General features: G+C 38.7%; 1 protein-coding gene across 1 annotated transcript in view; it reads left to right on the top strand.

Annotated features, from left to right (window-relative positions):
* The window catches only part of LOC140150021 (germinal-center associated nuclear protein-like), a 177,576-nt gene that overhangs the window by 10,242 nt on the left and 142,566 nt on the right, over positions 1 to 24,768 (top strand). Inside the window, exons 4-13 of the mRNA XM_072172025.1 lie at positions 3,169 to 3,422; positions 7,372 to 7,674; positions 8,897 to 9,117; positions 10,069 to 10,183; positions 10,647 to 10,766; positions 12,033 to 12,113; positions 13,779 to 13,918; positions 15,426 to 15,476; positions 15,979 to 16,190; positions 17,431 to 17,637. Of these exons, the coding sequence (XP_072028126.1) occupies positions 3,169 to 3,422; positions 7,372 to 7,674; positions 8,897 to 9,117; positions 10,069 to 10,183; positions 10,647 to 10,766; positions 12,033 to 12,113; positions 13,779 to 13,918; positions 15,426 to 15,476; positions 15,979 to 16,190; positions 17,431 to 17,637 (1,704 nt within the window). The remainder of the gene's footprint in view (positions 1 to 3,168; positions 3,423 to 7,371; positions 7,675 to 8,896; positions 9,118 to 10,068; positions 10,184 to 10,646; positions 10,767 to 12,032; positions 12,114 to 13,778; positions 13,919 to 15,425; positions 15,477 to 15,978; positions 16,191 to 17,430; positions 17,638 to 24,768) is intronic.

Consider the following 24,768-nt stretch of genomic DNA (forward strand, 5'->3'; position numbering starts at 1 on the left):
CGCCCGATAACCCTATTACCCGGGCAGGAAATTCCCTGCCCGGGTACCCGAAATTAAAAACAACAAAAAAAAACAACAACTTTTTTTAAAAGTTTTTCCAGTTTTGTAGTGTCTCTGGACCTAGACCTAAATGCTAGGATCATGGTTGACCTAAAAAAAAATAAAAAAAAATTGAATTTTGCACATTGTTTTGTGTTTTTAATCTGAAAATTGATACATAGTTTTCATGTCATACTCTATTAATGATATCAAAATGCATTGAATTTGAATGCATTTTGATATCATTAATAGAGTATGACATGAACACCATGTATCAATTTTCAGATTAAAAACACAAACAATGTGCAAAATTCAATTTTTTTTTTTAAGGTCAATCATGATCCTAGCATTCTAGGTCCAAACACTACTAAACCGAAAAAACTTTGAAAAAAAAATTTAAAAAAAAAAAAAATTTTTTTTTTTTGCAATTCAATTACCCGGATTTCCGCTTCGAAAAAAGTTCGGTGCCGGGGCCGAATTTCGAAAATGAGAGCCTTAGTTAATTCATATCAAGATATGACAGCTTCCTGTTTCTTCTTCATTGAAATGACAATCTGCTGCTGCCATGTCAAATGATGAATTAACCAATCAAGGGATCATATACTTTCAGGCCTCTTCTTGGCCTTTCCTGTGATTCCTTCACTCTAACTTGTATTATGATTTTGTATGTATTCTATGTTTTTTGCTATTTGATGAGTGAAAAAAAAATGAATGAATGAATGAATGAATGAATGTATGTCTTGAATGTGGCAGGAATTTTAAAATTCAGGAAAGTGAAATGTTTCAAGTCTGTGCCTATTTTACGGTTTGACCGAATTATTTGAACAAAACTGGTATCAAGTAAAAATTTGCACAATTATGGGTGCGGTAGATAGTAAAAAGGTAATAAGCCTATATTTGTGACGTGTCATGTCAAAAGCAGACACTTTTGGGCAGGATCGTAAATGGAGAAATAGCCAAAATTCTGCCCGCGTGTGATTTTTTCACAGTTTGGGTTTGTTGCAAATTTGTGATGTTATTAATGTTAAAAACATTGTCTGATAGTTTCAGACCAGAATATAACTGGCATCTTGTATTTTGTGAGACATTTTTCAAGGTAATTCCTACTCTCAACATTGAGATATCGGCCTTTTTCGAATTTTATAATACCATAACTTACAAACTCAATATCTTCGCTTAGGAATGTCCGATTTCATTGGGGAAAACAGCGTTGTGGAGCAAAATATCTCTATATTTGAGATATGTAAAAACCTCAAAATTGATAACCTGCCCAAAAGTGTCTGCTTTTGACATGACACGTCACATTTGTTTAGTGCTCATTTCATGTATTCTAACCTTACGTTGAATGACTAAAATCTTGTGTTTGTACATGTCACTTGAAACTTTTGTTGGATTGTCAAGGATAGTGACATACATGCACCATAGAATTCCGTCTACAAAACTAGCATACAATGACAATATGCATTTCTCTAAATAAGGGAGGACAGCTTTTATGGTCTACTTAGCTCAGCAATGCTTTGCTGTCTTCGATAGCGCATTGTATCGGAGAGGTACCTGGCTTTTATCAAAGCCCAAACCCATAAAAGCCTGTAGCAAACTCTGTCAGGCTCCGCTCAATTTTACACTCCGCTCCGATACAACGCATTGACCAAAATATCAATTGAATCAATTTTATGACCATGCTTGAATTAACATCACTTTATGTAAACATAAACTTACACACATTATTGAGTTTCACTTTCTATTGACCGCAGACACGACCCCAGACCAGGGTTCCCGTTAAGGTTTTAAAAATGTGCGTCCGTAATGACGCAAGTTTGCTGACAAGGTTGCAAAAACTTGCGTCCAGACAGATTTTAAAGTCCATCTGAAATTCTCAATTATGACGATACACACGTACCCGGGTCTACACCTCATCAAATGTCGATTGTTAAAAAAAAAAATAAAAGTGCATTTTTGCGTGATATTCCATCTCCATTCGCTATGATAATTTTTCTCATTTCTGTGTCAGTTTTGGTCCGAAACGTGGTCAAAAACAGGTGCAAAAACATGAGCAAAGTCTGTCAATCTTGAGCAATTTTCGTTCGTACTTTCACTTCCGCATTTCTGTTTTTAAATTAACGTGCTGTTGATGCTACAAAAACTAAAACACGCCTGCCACAAATAATACTGAAAAAGGGTTATCATTTGGATTTTGTTTTTAAAATTGCTTTTATTCATCGTAACAATAATACTAATAAAGGAAACCTAGATTATTTATGAGAAAATAAATTTAAAATATTAAAAATTGAATATTGTCAGGTTGTGATAAATAAATAAATAAACATTAACTGCACATGCTTGCATGTAAACAAATCAATCGGGACTTCCCCCTAGGCCATAGCGATCGTTCGGAAAGCATGCAAAAAGTGCACGATTTCCTGACGTTGCATTTACAAATATTGCAGAATTTACTTCAATTCTCAGCAGGTGGGTCAAAATTTTGGGGCTTTTATTATCTTAAAAATATAAAAGAATAAAAATTTCTTATCTTTATCATCAATTAATGATAAAATTTGAGGAGTTTTGTCTGCGTCCACATGTATGTTACATGGGCGCAAAATATGATTAGCCATGTGAACTTGCGTCCAAATTTGTAAAATACGCGTCTGGACGCAATGACGCACACTAACGGGAAGCCTGCCCCAGACATGCTTAAAATGACCACTTGAGTAGTTGATGAGTGGGTCGTTATGTACTTACTGAACACAAAGGAAATTGATTATGGTTGTACCATCGACTGTGTTTATAATCCTGCTGCTCTGCTGAACGCTCCGATAGATATCAGCAAACTCGAATACTGTTCGCTTGTTCCATGAACCATTATCGAAGACAGCAAAGCATTGCTGAGCTAAGTAGACCATAAAAGCTGTCGTCCCTAAGTGTTTTTTGATGGAAGTGACAAAAGTCCGACACGCTCCACAAAAACATTACAGATACATGGCATGTATTACTTTGTACAAACTGTATCAAAATGATCGGTAGTTTTGATGATTATTGAAAACCCTGCTTCTTCCAAATGCAACATTGGATCTTCTTGAAATGACTTAATTTATTGTATTTAATAAGTATTTTTCATTTATTTTTCAGGCAACCAGGTTCCAAACATAGTCCCCATGGTACAGACAGTGCAGGAGTATTTGGCATGAAATCAGATGTACCAAAATCAGAACCATCTGCGATCCATAAATTCACATTTGCAAAGCCAAAAAGTGAGGGTTTGGGATCACCTACCAGCAGCAGGAGCCCTACCAAGAGGCCTTTGTCTTCGTCTCAACAACACGCTGACAGCTACACTAAAAGACCTATCGCTGAATGGAGTGACCCTTTCAGTGAAGCACAAGGTAGGTTCTTCCCAACAATATGCTGAGAGCTACACTAAAAGACCTATCACTGAATGGAGTGACCCTTTCAGTGAATCACAAGGTAGGTTCTTCCCAACAATATGCTGATAACTACACTAAAAGACCTATCTCTGAATGGAGTGACCCTTTCAGTGAATCACAAGGTAGGTTCTTCCCAACAATATGCTGATAGCTACACTAAAAGACCTATCGCTGAATGGAGTGACCCTTTCAGTGAATCACAAGGTAGGTTCTTCCCAACAATATGCTGAGAGCTACACTAAAAGACCTATCTCTGAATGGAGTGACCCTTTCAGTGAATCACAAGGTAGGTTCTTCCCAACAATATGCTGATAGCTACACTAAAAGACCTACCGCTGAATGGAGTGACCCTTTCAGTGAATCGCAAGGTAGGTTCTTCCCAACAATATGCTGATAGCTACACTAAAAGACCTATCGCTGAATGGAGTGACCCTTTCAGTGAATCACAAAGGTAGAGTTCTTCCCAACAATATGCTGATAGCTACACTAAAAGACCTATCGCTGAATGGAGTGACCCTTTCAGTGAAGCACAAGGTAGGTTTTCCCAAAAATATGCTGACAGCTACACTAAAAGACCTATCACTGAATGGAGTGACCCTTTCAGCAAATCACAAGGTAGGTTCTTCCCAACAATATGCTGAGAGCTACACTAAAAGACCTATCGCTGAATGGAATGACCCTTTCAGTGAATCGCAAGGTAGGTTCTTCCCAACAATATGCTGATAGCTACACTAAAAGACCTATCACTGAATGGAATGACCCTTTCAGTGAATCGCAAGGCAGGTTCTTCCCAACAATATGCTGATAGCTACACTAAAAGACCTATCACTGAATGGAGTGACCCTTTCAGCAAATCACAAGGTAGGTTCTTCCCAACAATATGCTGATAGCTACACTAAAAGACCTATCGCTGAATGGAATGACCCTTTCAGTGAATCGCAAGGCAGGTTCTTCCCAACAATATGCTGATAGCTACACTAAAAGACCTATCGCTGAATGGGGTGACCCTTTCAGTGAAGCACAAGGTAGGTTCTTCCCAAAAATATGCTGACAGCTACACTAAAAGACCTATCACTGAATGGAGTGACCCTTTCAGCAAATCACAAGGTAGGTTCTTCCCAACAATATGCTGAGAGCTACACTAAAAGACCTATCGCTGAATGGAATGACCCTTTCAGTGAATCGCAAGGTAGGTTCTTCCCAACAATATGCTGAGAGCTACACTAAAAGACCTATCGCTGAATGGAATGACCCTTTCAGTGAATCGCAAGGCAGGTTCTTCCCAACAATATGCTGATAGCTACACTAAAAGACCTATCGCTGAATGGAGTGACCCTTTCAGTGAATCACAAGGTAGGTTCTTCCCAACAATATGCTGAGAGCTACACTAAAAGACCTACCGCTGAATGGAATGACCCTTTCAGTGAATCACAAGGTAGGTTCTTCCCAACAATATGCTGAGAGCTACACTAAAAGACCTATCACTGAATGGAGTGACCCTTTCAGTGAAGCACAAGGTAGGTTCTTCCCAACAATATGCTGATAGCTACACTAAAAGACCTATCACTGAATGGAGTGACCCTTTCAGTGAAGCACAAGGTAGGTTCTTCCCAACAATATGCTGATAGCTACACTAAAAGACCTACCGCTGAATGGAATGACCCTTTCAGTGAATCACAAGGTAGGTTCTTCCCAACAATATGCTGAGAGCTACACTAAAAGACCTATCACTGAATGGAGTGACCCTTTCAGTGAATCACAAGGTAGGTTCTTCCCAACAATATGCTGATAGCTACACTAAAAGACCTACCGCTGAATGGAATGACCCTTTCAGTGAATCACAAGGTAGGTTCTTCCCAACAATATGCTGATAGCTACACTAAAAGACCTATCACTGAATGGAGTGACCCTTTCAGTGAATCACAAGGTAGGTTCTTCCCAACAATATGCTGATAGCTACACTAAAAGACCTATCACTGAATGGAATGACCCTTTCAGTGAATCACAAGGTAGGTTCTTCCCAACAATATGCTGATAGCTACACTAAAAGACCTATCGCTGAATGGAGTGACCCTTTCAGTGAATCACAAGGTAGGTTCTTCCCAACAATATGCTGAGAGCTACACTAAAAGACCTATCACTGAATGGAGTGACCCTTTCAGTGAATCACAAAGTAGGTTCTGCCCAACAACATGCTGATAGCTACACTAAAAGACCTATCTCTGAATGGAGTGACCCTTTCAGTGAATCACAAAGTAGGTTTTTCCCAACAATATGCTGATAGCTACACTAAAAGACCTATCTCTGAATGGAGTGACCCTTTCAGTGAATCACAAAGTAGGTTTTTCCCAACAATATGCTGATACATTGTAGCTACACTAAAAGACCTATCACTGAATGGAGTGACCCTTTCAGTGAATCACAAGGAAGGCTCTCCCCAACAATATGCTGATAGCTACACTAAAAGACCTATCACTGAATGGAGTGACCCTTTCAGTGAATCACAAGGTAGGTTCTTCCCAACAATATGCTGATAGCTACACTAAAAGACCTATTGCTGAATGGAATGACCCTTTCAGTGAATCACAAGGTTCTTCCCAACAATATGCTGAGAGCTACATTAAAAGACCTATCGCTGAATGGAATGACCCTTTCAGCAAATCACAAGGTAGGTTCTTCCCAACAACATGCTGATAGCTATGTACACTAAAAGACCTATCGCTGAATGGAGTGACCCTTTCAGTGAATCACAAGGTAGGTTCTTCCCAACAATATGCTGATACCTACACTAAAAGACCTACCGCTGAATGGAATGACCCTTTCAGCGAATCGCAAGGTAAGGTTTGTATGTGAAAATACCCCAAGATTTTGGAGAATTGTTATGTGTGTCGCTCATAGGGTACATCCTTGGTGGAAGATATTCATGAGTTAGACTAGCGTAAAGACTCCATTGAGGAAATAAACAGCTTGCAGAATAAAGCTGTATAATTATTCAATAGAAGATTTCTGTGCTGGCTAACATTGAATGATAAAGCCAAAATAGTGTACAGAAGGCCTACACCCATCGAATGTGTGTCATCGGCCCTCAGACACACACACACAGGCATAGAGTTCTGCAGCAGCATGTTTTGTTGACATTTTTTAATGTTTACATCCATTATGACAGTTCTAATACCATCAAATGACAACTCAAATATAAAGGATATCAGTTGGTAATTGTAATGTTATGCAATCAAGTTTACAACACTATCTGTCTTACAATGAGCAGAAAGTCACTGAGTCACGCCATTTAAGTACCAATTTTGATTACCTCAAGTGGCCTACTGCAGTAACCAGATATAACCCTGTGTGATTTCTGTGTTATTTTGCAATAACAAAACCATGTTTTCCTTGATTTTGGTATGAAATTGAGCAAATAAATTTCAATGTCATGTCAATTTAGAGTTACTAAGGGCAACTAAAACTGATTTGAGGTAAGTTTTATCTGTTTGGAATCTGTATTGTCTATTCTGAGGGAATTACTGCAATGTAAACAAACTAACTCATGGCCCATATGAACATGGTGTACTGGTTTTCAGTACCCTGTTTCCATGGGTGACTGTAGGAACCCATGGATTCGATCCATGTACAGAAGGCCCAGGGGCCACTTGTATTTCAAGCTGTATATCACCCGCATACAAAACAAAAACAAATTAAAAGTGTCTTTTTTTCACAGCCAAGCGAGATATCGGAGTATCTCATTTAGGGTATGAAGAACAGCAAAAATGAAAGCTATGAATGTCAACAAATATCTCACATTCAGGAAAGATTCCAGCTGTGTCAAAAACTTTGGTTTGTTATTAAGTATTCCGATCCATCCAGTAAGCGTCTAAATAAACTACCAATGTTTGCATGATGTTATTTTCAGAGGAAGACCTGTCGGACTTGGAAACTTTTGGAGCCGACTTTAGTCAGCCTCCTAAAGAACCCAAGAAGCCAGCGATCTTGAGGGAAGGATCTCTATTTGGTAGAGCTATTGGTGACGCAAAGAGAGAAAGTGACCGATCGGATCGTAGGGGAGACAGAAGATCAGATCGTGGAGATGATAGAAGAGGTCCTGATAGTAGGAGAGATGATGACAGGAGAAGAAGAAGGGAAGAGGACAGGGGAAAGGATGACAGAAGGCATAAGGAGGAGAGCAGGAGGCAAGGTGATGAGGAAAATAAGACAGGTGAGTGTAGGTCTACATTATGAGCCAAAATGGTCTAGTTTCTGATAGTTTAGTTCAGTAACCCTTATTTACTCTCTTATGCTGGTCTCATACTTTCTGCCGCTGTGCGGTGTGACACTTCATGCCGCTTGCACTTGTCTGCAAGCGGAGCGGCACACTGCTGAGCGGCAGCGGTATGGCTCTGAAAACCACTCTTACCGCTCAGCACCACTCCAAAATCGTATTTTGTTCTCATACATCAGAGCAGCACCGCTCCGAGTTGATTTGAATTCAGCTCCCAGTGGTGCTGCCGCTGCGGCACAGGGGTGGTGTGATCGATATATCGCTAGCGTTTCTGGTGCGACTTCGCAGGGAAGTAAAACCATCTTCAGAGCGGCAAGCGGCAAGAAAGTATGAAACCAGCATTAGGGTGTTTATAGTTACTCTGTATATTACCCAACCCTGCCCGCTAAATGGGAGCTACCCAAGCCATTTTGTTGGATAGAGGCGGGTTACATCTAGGTTGCGAGACTCCAACCCCATGCCTAGCCTGGGCAAGTTAGAATAGGACATGTCCATGCAATTTCGCAATCATGACATGCTAGTGTTAAGCTTACTTTCAATGCTTACATGCTGTGGCATGGAATTTTTTTTGCTTTCGGTCATTTTGCATGATTATGAAAGCCAGTGTTGCCGCTCAACACCACTCTGTGCTTATTGGCCAAGATTTGTATCCTGTTCTCATACATTAGAGGGGGCGCTGCTTCCGAGTTCACTCCTACATGTAGCAATCTGTTGCTTTGGGCAACGCGGAGGAATGATCTACATATTGTCTTGCCACTGACAGGGTTGTAGCTAGACCAAGTTGAGTGCCGGCTAATTTTACTATAAAATTAGAGTGCTGGCTCGGGGCGCAATCTTTTTAGCGAAATGAGGGATCGGGGAATAGGAAAGGGGGTATACCCCCCCCCCCCAAATTTTTGGTTTTTTACTCTTTTCATGATGAATAAATCATTTGTGCCGGTCCGTGCCGACCGGCGCCAACCCCGACCGGCGTGGCTACAACCCTGGCCACTGGATACCGCTAGCGTTTCTGGTGCGATTGCAAAGTGAAGCAAATTTGTCAAGCGGCAGGAAAGTATGAAACCAGCATTTGTGTCTTTATGATATACATGTAGCTTTTGTTTAAAGTGTATGGATACTCCTTTGAAATTAATATGCCTGGCATGTTGGATCTTGATAGGTTCTTCCAAGATAAGTAGCGGTACGTTAGCAACATCCTTGGGACGTCGCTTCACCTCGGCCGACGACATCAGTAAGCGGACTTCTATTGTGATCAAGAATGTTCCTGATATGGCCAACACTAGGACTTTCCTAAAGAAGTTTTTCTCCGAGTACGGAACAGTTACTAAAGTTAACAGCATGCCAAGCAAGACGACAGCTGTTATCCATTTTGATAATCATGTGAGTAGAAGAGTTTTTTATAATAAAAATTATAAAAAAGTACCAAATATATATTGAGAGAATATGCTTCCCGATGGGTCATTCAGAAGATACAATAACCCAGGAGTGTTTGGGAGTACATGTAAATCTATCGATTATTGGTAATATCCTTTACTTTTTTGTTGCATCATATTTTCAGCATGAATACAGAATATTCTTTAGACCCTGTGATTTTAGGTTTAAGATGTGTAGGATTAAGATGAAAGTTTACGGTTGAGGGTATTGCATATTCTTAGGGTTTAGGGATGAAATCAAAACTCGACCTGTGGTCAGCCGCTGGTTCCGGGCGGTTCCGCCCGGTTGCTATTGTTCTAAATAATGGAAACCTGGCGGAACCATTCGGAACTGGCGGTCGAGTTTTGATTTCATCCCTTACAAGTTTTTGTCACAGATGGGAAAAACCATGTTTTGTAACTGTGTGTTTTTCCAGTTGACGAAGCAGCTTTTGGCAAAAACTTTAAAAAGGAATAAATGATTCACTTTTTTCATCTCAAAACAAACTATAAAGCAACAAAAATAATTTTAAGTGTAAATAAGGCCATATTTTGTAACATATACTGTAACATATTGAGAAATTAAAGGAATGGGGTTTCATTACTCACAAATGCACTTAACTGAAATGTGTTATTATATCAAATTCAGAATGTTTTTATTGTAAAGACTTGATGAGACAAAGAATATATTGAATGAGTCATAAAAATGGTTGTGTGTTACTGTTTATGAGCTTTCTGTGTAACTTTGTAATATTTGGCTGACTACATGTATTAGTTTTAATATTGCAAAAACAGGTATTTGCTGTCACTATCCAAACCCTGGTTATTCCACATTTTCAATTTTTTTTCTTTAGTTGTAGATGCTATGAAAGTATATTTCAAATCACACTATTATCATTTTCACTTCTATCCATTCCAGAATTCAGCAGCTATGGCAAAGAAGAAGACGCGCATATTGATGCGTGGAACAAAACCTGTGACGATATTCTGGAGCCAATCAGAATCAAGCGCCAGGCCGAGCAGCAGACAGTCAGGTGAGTTTCCATTACTAGCACCAAGGCTGAAATTTAGCTGACGACAGGCGCTGTTACACTATCCTGTGACTGGCCTAAATGTTGCTTGAAAATGACAAAAAATGGAGCAGGTGACACTTATTATCCCAAAGCCATGCCCGTTATGCTGTTACACACAAGAAAATAATAAATGGTGGCTGGTGGCTCTTAACACAGGCAAATCTGACGCAAGCCACTGAGCACTGATTCAGAGAGCTGAAGTTGTTTGTGTACTTTTTCTGGCATTTTGGCTTGTACTGGTTATCTCCCTCTTCTTCTGTGATTAGTTTTTATTACACATAAATTATGAAAACAATGTAAAAAATAAGCACCCACCTTAAGATTACTTTGTTAAGTACCCTGGGTGGTTATTGAATCAAATATGATACCTACTTACTGATCTATGACAATAATTATTATGTTTCTATCATTTATCATTTTATAGAAAAAGCAGAGAAGCCTTCATTGAAGGAGTCAACTTTAACAAGAGCGTTGGCTCCCAAAAACCGCACCGAGAATGCGCCAGCACCAAGGGATAAGCCAAAGCCACGACAGAGAGGTACAGGTAAGCGTACTGCCAACCCCGTTTAGGTCTGCACACTCTGTAGCAAGCTGCTGATCATCAATCCACGAAAAAATTGTTGGCACACTTTGCCTGTCTTTTGGTATATCTCTGCCCCTGCTCCCCCAATTCAATGTTGGACCAAGCCATGTTGTCAGCAGGTCCGTGAGACCCTCCAAAATTGAAAGATGGGGAGTGGGGAAGGGTGAGATATAGGGGAGAGTCTGTACTTCACATATATTGCATGCATGTTTCCTTCGCCTCCCCAATTTTAATAGGGCACGCATTTCCATTGTTTAGTGCAAGTGTGCCAACTATTTTTTTCGTGGATTGATGGTGGCCCAAACCATTCCTTAATCAACCCTGCATAAACCGTCACAGCCAGGATCAGTTCCGTGAGATTTGTACGGGTATACCAGGACAGTTAGCAGTAAAAATAAGTCCAGGGGACTTTCAAGCTACCTTAACCCCCTGAGCACTACCTACCAATCTAACATTGCCTCTGATTGGTCAATTACATGATATCTTCACTTTAATCACTAATCAGAATGGAGCTTTGCAAATAATTCACCCCAATTTTTTTGCGTGGTGAAATTATTATTACAATATTGCTGATTGGTCCAATTGATAATGAAAACTTCTATTTGGCCAATCGACAGGTAGTTCTCAGGGTTAATTTTTCCACAAGAACAGAAATTAACACTGCAAGACTAAGTTTGTGTCGTCATGTCTTTTATGTTCTCGGGTCAACTTAAAGAGTGTAAACGCCATGTTGGATTTTGCAGTGACGAATTTGAATCAGTGCACTTTCGCGTTTGCATCACCAGCATGGACAAATCAACCACCTACACATATGTATATACACCCCACGGAATTAGGTTAACAGGCGCGGTTTTAGATCTGCCACTCTAAAATCCAACATGGCGTTACGTCTCAACTTGAGACAAGGCCAACTATATGTGATGCGATCAAGCAGTCGGAACTCGAGAAATATTATATTTTCAGTTTCTTATAGGATAATAAACGGCATTTACAATGCTGCATTTTACAGAAAACTCTATTGAAATTGAACAACCAGTTCCAAAGATATAAGAAATTTATGATTTTCCAAAACAACAGGAAATATTTCCTTTGTTTGGCTATATCTCAAAATCAACGTTTCCATGTTCCGACTGATTTTGCTTGATCACATCACATATTTATTGCTTTATTCAACAGTGTTTATATTAACTTACTCTTTTGATTTTATTGATTTATCATTGATGACAGATTCTTTGAGGAAACAAGTAGGAATGTCAGCCCAGGAGAGAATGGACATCTTGGAGGCAAGAGACAAGATGATCAGACCAGGTAAAGGATTTATATCATAATATAAAACTTGATAGTTAGCATATGTGCTTACTATTGAGCACTTTTAAAACATGCAAACATGAAGAGCCCCATCCACAAAAGTGTAAAGGGTTTTGAGCAAATCATCGATACACATAGTTACGAGGGGGTATCCAAAAGTTTTTGACATCACCCAGAAGTGAAAGAGCTATACCGATGAAATTTTGTCAGTGTAATCACTGGTCCTTATGTACATTATAGTCCAAAAAATGGTCTCATAAGTATGTTTACTTTCTTTACAGGTGGCGCTAGACGCATAACCTTCAAGATTGTGAAAATTGAGGCACGCAGCGTGATTAAGTTCCTGCATTTGAAGGGTTAGGCCTACAATGCTCAGAAAATCTATGATGAAATGAAAGCAATCTACAGTGATGATTGCCCATCATATGGCACTATTGCTTTTTGAAAAAAGAATTTCCAAACTGGCCACATGTCCCTCACAGATGAGCCAAGAAGTGGACGTCCATCACTTACGGATGATGTGTCCACAGTGAAAAAACTCAAGAAAGTGGAGGATCTTATAATGAAAAGGTTATGCGCCTACTTCCCATCTAGCGCCACCTGTGAAGAAAGTAAACATACTTATGAGACCATTTTTGGTGATTACACTGACAAAATTTCATCGGTATAGCTCTTTCACTTCTGTGTGATGTCAAAAACTTTTGGATACCCCCTCGTATATACGAACAAATGAACCTGCAAGAGTGTATCTCAACCCATTAGCTCAGTTGGTAAAGCGCCGGACTCTGGTAAAATTTCGTATTTTCAAAAGCGCTCAATAGTAAGCACATATGCTAACTATCAAGTTTTTACAGTAATTGGATATTAACATGTTTAATATTAGATAATATAATCTTGCATGGTTTCATATTGCTTTTGATGAGCGTACCTTTAGTTTTTAGGCGAACGATTGCTCTCGGTCGCCATTGCTAGCCCACATTTGTTTTACAGTGAGGGATTCATAAGCTCGCCATATCAATTTGTGATAACATCTACATGTAATCGCAGCCTCTACCAATACTATAGGCAACAGGGATGAAATTAATCTGTAATTATATATCACATTATTTAAACGAGTGGTCAACTGAAATTATGTAGTGGATCCATTTCGTTGAATTCACATAACAGCGAGCTATCTAATAAGGTTGACAAAGTCAACTTCAGGCAAGCGATAGCAAATGAGGGTGATCGCTCAAACTAAGGGCATGAGAAACAGTCATACTTATAAAGCAATAGAAACAAATTAGTTCGAACTTTCGACCATCGATGCTTGGTCCTTTTTATTTATGAAATCAATTAATTTACTATTGTTAAATGTGATAAAATAGTAATTAGGGATATTGACCAATATAAATTTAGTGTTGATTCTAATTAATTAGTTGATAGATAATTAATAACAAGCACCAAAGCAGCATCGATGGTCGATCCAAAGACAGAACATATTTGTTTCTGGTGCCTAAGGCAAATAAAACATTGTTTGCTTGCCCACCACATGGGTGTGAGAGTTCCTCTTTTCATCTGATTTCTTTTTGCCAAAATGTATGCGTTTTCTTGAATATTTTAATATTGTAAATTTAGTCCTTCAATACTTAAATCTTTAATTTATTTTTACTTATTTTTACTTAGGCTACAAGAAACAATTTAACTTGGCAACTGCTCAAGCTGTCAAGGGAACCTGTCCCGATATGTGTCCTGAGAAAGAGCGCTACATGAGAGAATACCAGAGGAGACTTAGTGTGTATGAGACTCTGAATGCACAGGATAAGGTAATATAAACTGTACAAATAAAGTACTTTTACCGGTCTGGTGATAACAAAGGGAAATGCTTACATTTATTAGGCTAGCTCACATCACACACTATAGGTGGCGCTATTCGTCCATAGGGAAGTGGAATGTGCATGTACGGTCCAAAAATGGCTTTACTGTGGGGCTCAATGGAGAAAATTACTAAAAACTAATTTTGACAACCAAAACCTAAGTGATGTTGACTTATGTTGGTACTGGCATGATAGTGGATTCATAAACTATCACATAGTGCAATCCATTTTCCACCAAGTCGACGCTCGATTTAGCTCAAAAGCAATTTGTGTGTAAATCAAGACCATCCAAAACAGCTTTCTTACAGTAAAGAATAGGAGGTCATCTGGGGTCACATACAGTAGTGTGCATTGTACATGTGCCTGCTGTCACAATTTCACACACAAAATTTTGGGCAATTTGATGACACTATTTTTGTCTGTAACTTCAAAAGTATATGCACTAGAAACATGATTGACCCCTTATTGTCTAGGTAATTTAATTCTCTTTCAAATGAAAGAACTTTCAGCTAAAAATATTGAACTTCAAAATTTTATGAACATCCCTACATTTATGCTGAAACAAATCAGAAATAAACTAAACTGTCTGAAAGCAAATTAATAAAGAAAAACACAAAAGGGAGATGAAGAATGGGGAGGTGGTACACTTCAGTTTCTGTGCAGGGCAACCTGTAATTGCATCCTATCCAATACCATCTAGTGGAAAAGCCACTGAACCTTGGGCCTTATTGTTCTCCTGAAAGTAATGGTATATAATTTGGTTCACCTCAAGTTTGGTAGTGACGTAGGTGCATATTTTGCTCGCCACAGTATCGAATGGTGAGCGTAAAGTTAAACGCACTGAGCGTCCATGCATGCGTACAGGGGCAACTTGTCAGCACACTTGAGGTGCAACCGCGGAAAAGCTTTGACGACACTACCGAACTTGAGGTGAACCTTGTGTTATATTGTCACCCAAGGTATATTATTAGTGCATTAGTGTCATATACCAGACAGGGAAGGCCTCTTTTGGCATATGCCCTAACGTGCTTAACTTTTCAACACAGGATTAGGCAGGACCAAGTCACTCAAAGATAATGCGATATATTAAAGGGTACTTCAATGCATTTATGCCTGATGACTGGGCGGTTTGTGACAATATAAGTCAATATAGATGCATGGCAGAGGCTAATGCCAATACATTTACTGATCCCATCGGACCAAAATAAAAATAAAAAGCAAAACAAAACAAAACAATACACTAGAAAATGGACATACATAAAGTTCTTAACTTTGCAAATAAATATTCCAGGGATTTCAATAAGCTTATGATATTAAGTACCGAACAAGTTAGTAATGGGCGTAAGTCAAGTTTCAAAATTTCTGAATTTTGGTCCAAGTTGATCAGATTGTGTCCCAAATTTATAAGTATGCATGACATCTAAGCCTTTTTGGTTTTTCCTCTTGATATTTTAAGGTTCATCATCCATCAGCAGTAAAGGAATACAGCAGGTCATCAGCAGATCAGGTATGTATCCATGAGATTTTGACCCACAATGATGCTCCTGGATCATAAAGTAAAAACACTTTCTAAAGTAGGACCAGTCATGTCCCAGTCAAAATCAAATAAGTTAACTTGCACTAGAAACCCACAAAATCTAGTAAATACTAATTTTAGGCGAGAAAATTCCAGGTCAGGCAATGTTAGGCGAGGAAAGTCCAGGTAGCCTATTAAAGTACGTAGTCCATGAAAGTCCAGGTGAAGATAATTAAATTCTTGCTTAGATCCTATGTGAGTTTATCCAGACAGATCTAGGAAAGTCGTAGTATGTGTCTAGGAATGTCCAGGTAATAAATTGATAGAGATTTAGCTCACTCAGACCAGAACTGCCCCAGACTCAAGATAATCACCCACTTAATACTATTGTTATCTTGTTGACTAAGTTGGTCATGTGACGGATGACAAAGCTCGACAAGAAGGAACCAATGAAATCCAGCGCTTATAAGCTGAACCCCTTTGACCCTTGCAGGAGGAACCATTACCCCATGAGCTTCGTCCAGCCAATGTCTTGATGATGACCATGAACTATCTGATAAACAACATCATGAACCGGGGAGAGGAAGGAAGATGGGAGGATTGGTTCGACTTCTTGTGGAATCGAACCAGGGCCATACGTAAAGACATAACCCAGCAGCACATGTGTGATGTGTCTGCTGTGGAACTCATGGAGAAATGTGCCAGGTAGGTGGGATTTATAATCCACTAAATTAAGACTTTTGGAGAGAGGAGTATTCAGCAAATTCCTTCAGCGATGTTCGTCTAGTCTTTCTGATTATCGCGTAAAAAAGTTCTCCTCTGTCATTGGGTTATTCCATTTAAATACATACACCCCTGTGGAAGACATGACCTTAAGCTCCCACACATTTTGAATGGAGTCACCCATTTAGGTAACCCTAAGATCAGGTCTTCAAAAGAGGTTGTGCATATGACGTATCATACCGTAAATATGTCGGACTATCAAATGCATTCAACAAAGCATGATTGCAATCTACCGTGACAGTTCGTCTCACACACATAACAAATGCGCTACGATCAAATAGGTTGATGACAATATTTTATTAAATGGACTGCATTGCGCCATGATTACGGTGAAGGACACCGGTTCAAATCCTTTGTTTGGAAGCAGTCAATAATTTCATGCACAACCTCTATAGGGGTGTATGAATTTAAACTGGATTAGCCCATATTGAAATGGATTGTGTGGCTTATTAGACCATTGCAGTTAATTCATTTGGAAAATAATTCTAAAAGGTTTTGCGTGTGGTAAACAATAACATCCCAATGAAACACACACTAGCAACAGTGTGTTCAGTGAGTGTGTGGCATGGTAGAATTGTTCACGCTAGGCTTGTTATCGACACATGATTTCTAATTCAACACTTCGTCGGGGAAAAAATATGACAATCGACACTTGTCGAAACTCGTAATGAGATTTAAAAATGCTATAAAAAGTCGATAGATAAGCTTAAAATCACGCCGAAATGAGTTATGATTGCCAACTTCCGGTGTAAACATACTTCCTGGTTCGTTCTACTTCCGGGGTCGGGTCAACTTGCGGGAGGTAATTTTTGACTTTCCGATGAAAACATGATCGTACGGTAAGCTTATTTGGACAAAATAGCATGGAAATTTAATTTGTTTTCTTTTTGATTTGTGTTGTAAAGTGTCGAAAAAGGACAATTTATTTTGACATGTCGGATTTAGGGTCATATCGACGATAATACGACACATACGACAGTCGATAACAGGCCTAGTTTACGCCAGTCACAAATCTCATTGCTCATACATGTACTGGACGCAGCAAAAGATATTGGAGGTAGGCTTAATTCCACATCATTATGCCTGCTTATAGTAACATCGTGATTTGTTTCGTAGTCATGGATGTTTTGGTTTGACATATTATTTACTTTTTGTCCCTCAGATTCCACATTTTCTGTGCACATCGTCTCTGCAATCAAGACCGCGCCATCTTCGATCCGAAGATCAACAACGAGAATCTGACAAAATGCCTGCAGTCGTTGAGACAGTTCTATCATGATCTGGCCAATGAGGGCATCTACTGTCCGAGTGAAGCGGAGTTTAGGACCTATGATGTGCTGCTGAACTTGAATGAAGGAGATATGTTAAGGTAAGTTATGATTTTTCGCCCTCAATTGAGTTCAAATTTGAACTTGTATCACAGGGTCCGGATTTCGGCTAAGAGTCGGAATTGATCGGAGAGTCAGCAAGAATCTGAGAAAGCCTTCATTTCGGCCAAGTTGATGTTCACATTAATTTTCCTCTGCATAAATCTTACCAGTATCAAGATACATGCATCAACAGCATTGGAAAAGGTTGAATCCGCCTAATGCTGACGCTAATTGGTTACGTTTGCTGTTGTGCACGCTTGAGTTCAATAGATCAACATATATACATTGTGCCACATCAAAATGATACAGTTGTCGGTTGCACCATAAACGCATTCGTTCACAGCCCAGCCTTTGCATCAAGATTTTAAAGGTGAGTGGTTAAATTCCTTATTAAAATTGGGTTTGGGCGATCGCTGTCAAGTGAGAGCGATTGTTCACGAGAAGGCCCGCATACATGTATACATAGAGCTGACATCCAACACAGAGCAGGTTTTATAGATTCTAGCGGTCTGACATCCGGGCATGTGTTATAAATCTGTATTATACTCAAGCTTGGATACGCCAGTCATTGTTTGTTTGGGCAGGCCGTTACAGGTAGAGGTCATAGGTACACTATATTTTGGTCTATGATAATCCACTATAGCTGATTTGCTGTAGTGGTTTGTTGTAGTATGTAGTATGGGGTATTTGGGATATGCACTTTCTAGTCTATTAGACACAATTTGTGGAAGCTAACACAGTTTTGAGAAATTGTCACAACTACACTATTTTGCACAGACCTGGCTGACCGATCACATAAAAAAAGTCATGCCTGTGTCACGCGATGCTACACAAATTGATCGGCGAATGCGGTGCTGATGTGATGATGACATCAAGTAGCCAATCAGGACCTGACTTCGTGTTTATGTCGTAAACTTAGCCAAATTGGGCAGTGCGAAAGGTCTTTGCAAATAGGTGTATTCAGATCTAATATTGGACACATAAAGCTAATACCATATAAAATCAGTAATTGCCATAGACAAAGTGAGTAACACAAGTAGACTCATCTCTTGTTTTTATTCTTTTATTAAAAAAACTTTGCCAACAACCACATTTTAACAGGCTGGGTATAACTGCTAAATTCCTCCTTTAGTTTACTTTGGGCTGTTCCAATTGAAATCCATTGTTTCAATGATGTTTTAAAAACGTATGGTTACAAAAATACAAGTTATACAACAAAATAAACCGCAACACATTATAAAAACTGGATTATGATCTTATAATTCATAAGTTCAATCATAATTATAGTACATTTAGTATAAAAGTATTAAAAGTCTAAAAAGTACACATTTCAGTTAATAGCAGCTGCATTTAGCCAAGACACTATAAAATGGGTTGTTCAAGTTAAAATACATACACCCCCTATGGAAGATATGATCTTAATCTCCCATACAGGGGGGTGCAGATTTCAAATGGAGTCACTCATTCAGGTAACCCCATTTGAAATTCACACTCACTGTATGGAAGATTAAGGTCATGACTTCCATAGGGGGTGTATGGATTTTAACTGGAATATCCCAATGGAATGACAGTTTATTACACCTGAGCACAAAACAGGTAAGTGCTTTTTCAAATCAGTCACTTGTACACGACAAGGAGCATTGAAATTTCTACACAGAGAGCGAACGGCATTGGAAATTCCAGAAAAACTGATAATAGCGGAGAAGCAGGTCACACTGGTTAAGGTCTTTGACTTTGGTGCGAGAGGACCCAGGTTCAATTCCCCACAAGACCAAAGCAAATATCTAATTCCACTCTCCCTGTGGCTCATTTGGTAAAGGCAGGGCAGATCATGACCCATGATAAAAGATTTTGTTCCTGTCAGCTCCGATCAGGGTAAGAAGCCTGATTTTTGGCTACATTTGCCCGTCCTGTAAAAATGCCCTGACCAGCTATCTATGGCAACCCCTTTCACCAGGTCACTTATGTGCATGGTTGAAGTTTGTCAGCATTATCTCCTATAATATATGCTTGACAAAAATTCTGATCATGCATGTCAAAAATGTCTGATACCCCTTGGCTTTGCACATTACAATGCTATATTCCAGTGGGAAAGTGACTGAATTGAATTAAAAAAAACACTTTCCTGTTTTATGCTCTATACAAGTAGTCTAAATATTACGGTGTAATGTTCATTTGGCACTTTGACATTATTTACAAACACACCCCCACACACACACAGATTTTGAATACTTACCTCTGGTTAACCATTTTCATCAACATAATAAATATGAAGGGTATAAGACCATAAGGTCCTATCTGCAATAGCTGCCCCATAGACATTTGGATAATTTCTGCATTCTATAGAGTGATGATGTCACAGAAAACATTTTTTGTATTTCAGCGTTTTGAATACCATGTATCGGTGGAGCATGATGAAAAACATGTTTTTCATCATGTTCTACTGAAATATGGTCATGAAAATGCTGAAATGCAAAAAAGAAAATTTTATGACGTCACACTTCGGTACTCTATAATGTACATAAATTATCTAAAAGCAGCTATTGCAGATAGGGATTTCTTGCACTAAACCCCTGATGTCTACTTTCTTACCTATATGATAATCAGGGTTTTCTTTAAGCATTTTGCTGAAGGGGTATTTTTAAATTTTTTTGACCCTTTCAATTGTGAATTTTTCCTCTGAAGGAGTCAAAAACATTGCCCAAGGGGTATTTTTATGCCTCCACCGCGAGGCATACTGTTTTTGCAATGTCCGTCCTTCCGTGCTTCCGTGCTTCCGTCTTTCCGTCCTTCCGTCCGGATGCGATATCTCGGACATGGATGGGCGGATTGACTTCAGATTTTCAGGATAGGTGGGTCATGGTCAAAAACTCTGGCTACTTTTTTTTTGGGTGAGGTTCAAGGTCATATACTGAGGTAAAAGGTCATTTGAGGTCAGAGGGCCCATTTTCCTTATTTACCTCTTTTCTCGGAGACTGGGGTCGCACGTTCCTCAAACTTGGTGGGTGGGTGCATCTTGACCCCAGACAGAACAAGTTTATATTGGTTAGTGGGTCAAGGTCTCCTGAGGTCATGCAGGGGTCATCTGAGGTCAAATTAGCAAAAATAGTCATATGGCCATGAAACTTGGTAGGTACAGTCAACATTTAGAGCCAAATTTTTGGAAGGTCATTTTGGGGTCATCTGGGGTCACCCAGGGGTCACCTGAGGTCAAATTAGTAAAAACTGTCGTATGGGCATGAAACGTGGAAGGTACAGTCAACATTCAGAGCCTAATTTTTTGAAGGTCATTTTGGGGTCATCCAGGGTCACCCAGGGGTCATCTGAGGTCAAATTAGTAAAAACTGTCATGTGGGCATGAAATTTGGTGGGTACAGTCAATATTCAGAGCCAAATTTTTGGAAGATCATTTTGGGGTCATCTGAGGTCATCCAGGGGTCATCTGAGGTCAAATTAGTAAAAACTTGTATGGGCATGAAACTTGGTGGGTACAGTCAACATTTAGAACCAATTTTGGAAGGTCATTTTGGGGTCACCAGGGGTCATCTGAGGTCAAATTAGTAAAAGCTATCGTATGGGCATGAAACTTGGTGGGTACAGTCAACATTTAGAGCCACATTTTTGGACGGTCATTTTGGGGTCACCCAGAAGTCATTGAAAGATTGTTTTGGGGTCATCCAGGTGTCATCTAAGGTCAAATTCAGTCTCCTCTTTTAGGCTTGAAGCTTTGTATCAATTTGTGAATTCCACATCACTCCCTTTGGTGGAGGCATCACGGTCGACGCTATGCGTCGAAAACCGCGACATCCGAGAACCGCGGTCCATCTAGTTATAATTTTATTTTTGAAGACATTTTTAACAATATGTGTGTTTTTGCAGCTATAGGCGTAGGGGGGGGGGTGGAGAAATCTCCCACAATATTTTGCCAGGGGGATGGTCCAAAAAATCATCCCCCAATGTTGACGCCTGCATGTGGGTTTCTGACCAAATTAACCTCATATTTGGTCATTTTAGCCCCAAAAATTTATTCCACTTTTGCACCATATTTCAACAGTTCAGCTTCAAAATGGCAAAATTGTTTGTACCATAAACTTATTCTTTCTCCAAAAGGTGCTGGATTCACTATACTTCAAGACATTTTTTTCACCCCCACCCCCGCGTCAAAAAGAAATCCACGCCACTGTTTGGAGCAGTGGCGGATCTAGAGCAGTCAGAAGGGGGTGGGGGTAATTCTAAAAGAAAATAATAATATTTAAAAATGCCCTCTGAGAATTAAGTAAGAAACTTTTGCAAAATGAAGACCTAATTGAAGCAATTTGGTGGATCATTTTGGCACTATTAATGTGTAAAATTTTAGTTTAAAAAAGCCGAACATTTGTGAATTGAGCAGTCCATGGAGCCTTTCGTGGACGGCAAGTTTTCCCTATTATGGTAGGCCTATAAATTGTGTTAAACATAAATTGGTAAACGTCGAAGCAGAAGTGAAAGTGGCCATTTGTTTATCAACTACGCAGGGTTATGTTCCCTCCTCAGAACTTGGACAATTTTGCAAAATGAAGATCTAATTGAAGCGATTTGGTGGACCATTTTGGCACTATTACTGTGTAAAATTTAATTTGAAAAGCCGAAAATTGTGAAATGACGGTCCATGAAGCCTTTCGTTTTCACGTTTTCCCTATTAGGCCTATAAATTGTGTTAAACATAGGGCCTAAATTGGCAAATGTCGAAAGCAGAAGCGAAAATGGTCACTTGTTTATCCACTACGCATGGGGGTGTCTGAGGGGGATGTTCCCCCCTGAGAGGGAAAATTTTCCAAAATTAAAGTCCAATTGAAGACATTTGGTGCATTATTGAAAAAAGGACCCGAACCCAATTTGCAAGATTTCAAACTGACACTCTACAATTTTAGAGACTCGCAATCACTAAAACATGCATGGATCGATGCTGACAAAATGTGATGGGCCCTTATATCGGAAGTAGGTCCTAAATGCCAAAAGCCGAGAATAAATGCACAATATCGGGTGTTTCTCTATTAAAATCTTGCAATATCTGAACGCGTACGTTTTCAAGATTTTTTACGCGTTGGACTTTGGGACTTTGGATTTGAAGGAGTCAGCAAAGTGTGTTAAAGAAAACCCTGATGATAATACTTTATGCTAAAAATACATAATAAGGGTTTAGAGAAAGAATGGCCTACATGTATCTACAATAGCTGTCAGGTGCCATATTTTTTAGATTGCATACAATATAGAATGCAGAAATTGTCAAATGTTTATAGGGCAGCTATTGCAGGTAGGTCCTTCTGGCACAAATCCCTACTGTACACAAAATGTATCTGCACACTTAAAACAAAAGCCATTTCTTAAAGTAATCGATAGATGGCAAATTTTGTTTCGCGTATTTTGATATCTCATTTCAAACATAACAACGAAATACCTTATACTTTCTTTTTCCTAAAATAGCAAACAAGCGGCTAAAAAAGAAAGTTGTGTCTCAAATCCCTGTGCATGTTCGTTTTTCGTATACATGTAGTTAAACACATTTTTTCTTCTTTTTTTTTCTCTCTTTTTTTAAAGATTTTTTAGTATTTTGCTGTCAAATCATGACATTCTGAGAAATATTTTGGAAGAAAATTTACTTGATTCGATTATAGGTATAAAACAATTGATATTTGTATGTTATTCGTGTAAATGAAACACATTTTTATGCTGTGTACTTTTTTGAACACTTGCAAATGACATTTTAATTCAAAATTACTTTTGAACACTTGCAAATGACATTTTAATTCAAATTCAAAATTAAGTTTTAGAAAATCTTTAAAAAAAGAAGAAGAAACAAAATGCATTTCACATTCGTTTTTGAAATGACATGAGCTTTGAGACATAACATTTTTATTTTTAGCATTTTAACAATGTAATACCTGCATACTTTTGCTTTCCCTATAAACATTATTTACAATGGAATACCTGCATACACTATTCAAGATGCTCATGGCTATTAGCTTGTAAGTAGTAAAGAAAATAAAACTACACGAAAAAAAACCCAATCAATATATAAACTACATGTATGGCTTACAATCATATAAACAAAACTTTACAAAAAAAAGTAATATACTTACGTACTTATGAAGTATTACAAATTTAATAGGAGGCCTTTATACAATGGGCATTTACAAGATTTTCTTAAAGGAAGATGGTCTGATTTCATCGCTTACTGTTTCCACATTGGCTGAATAAACTTTTCAAAGCAATACCTGTAATAGAGGGAGTCATTGTGACGTAAACGCCGCCATCTTGTGGGTACGGAGTGCCTTGTTGCTAAGATCACCGCGTTGACACTTGACTGAAGAGGTGCGTCACGCGCTGCGTCTTCTGCGTAATCGGGTGCGTAATGTCTAACGCATGACATGCTGAACGGCAGTACCCACAAGATGGCGGATCCCGCGGAAAAGGCTGACGGCCTCTATTGATACCTTTTACAGTATTTGGTTACTTTTACAGTATAAAGGGATCTGGAATGAGCGTTTTGAGCGTTTACGACAGTATTTTTGTGGGACATGAGAGCACATCAGACATATCGAATTGCATTCTGAATCGAAGAATGTCTTTCTGATATCAAATAATTTTCATTTTTGAAATTCACGATATAATACAAATTTTATGACAAATTATTAAAATTTGACATTTTTCACATTTTTCATATATAACAGTCATCGAAGTAAATTTTATAAATCCAATGCTATATTCTTACTGTGTATGTAGCTGGGAGGAAAAGCCGACGATCAATTGAAAATTTTGACCTTTCATATTGAAGATATGGATTTTTTCTCAAAAAGACCTTTTTTTTTGGTGTTTTGGAAAAAAAATCCATATCTTCAATACGAAAGGTCAAAATTTTCAATTGATTGTCGGCTTTTCATCCCACCTACATACACTCTAAGTATAAATCATCAGATTTATAAAGTTTACTGAGTACTGTTAAATATCAAAAATATCAATTTTAATCATTTGCCATAAAATGTGTATTACATTGCGAATTTCAAAAATTCAAAATTATTTGATATCAGAAGGACATTCTTTGTATTCAGAATGCAATTCGATATGTCTGATGTGCTCTAATGTCCCACAAT

The sequence above is a fragment of the Amphiura filiformis genome, chromosome 4 (assembly GCF_039555335.1).
Source record: "Amphiura filiformis chromosome 4, Afil_fr2py, whole genome shotgun sequence".
NCBI classification, from domain to species: domain Eukaryota; kingdom Metazoa; phylum Echinodermata; class Ophiuroidea; order Amphilepidida; family Amphiuridae; genus Amphiura; species Amphiura filiformis.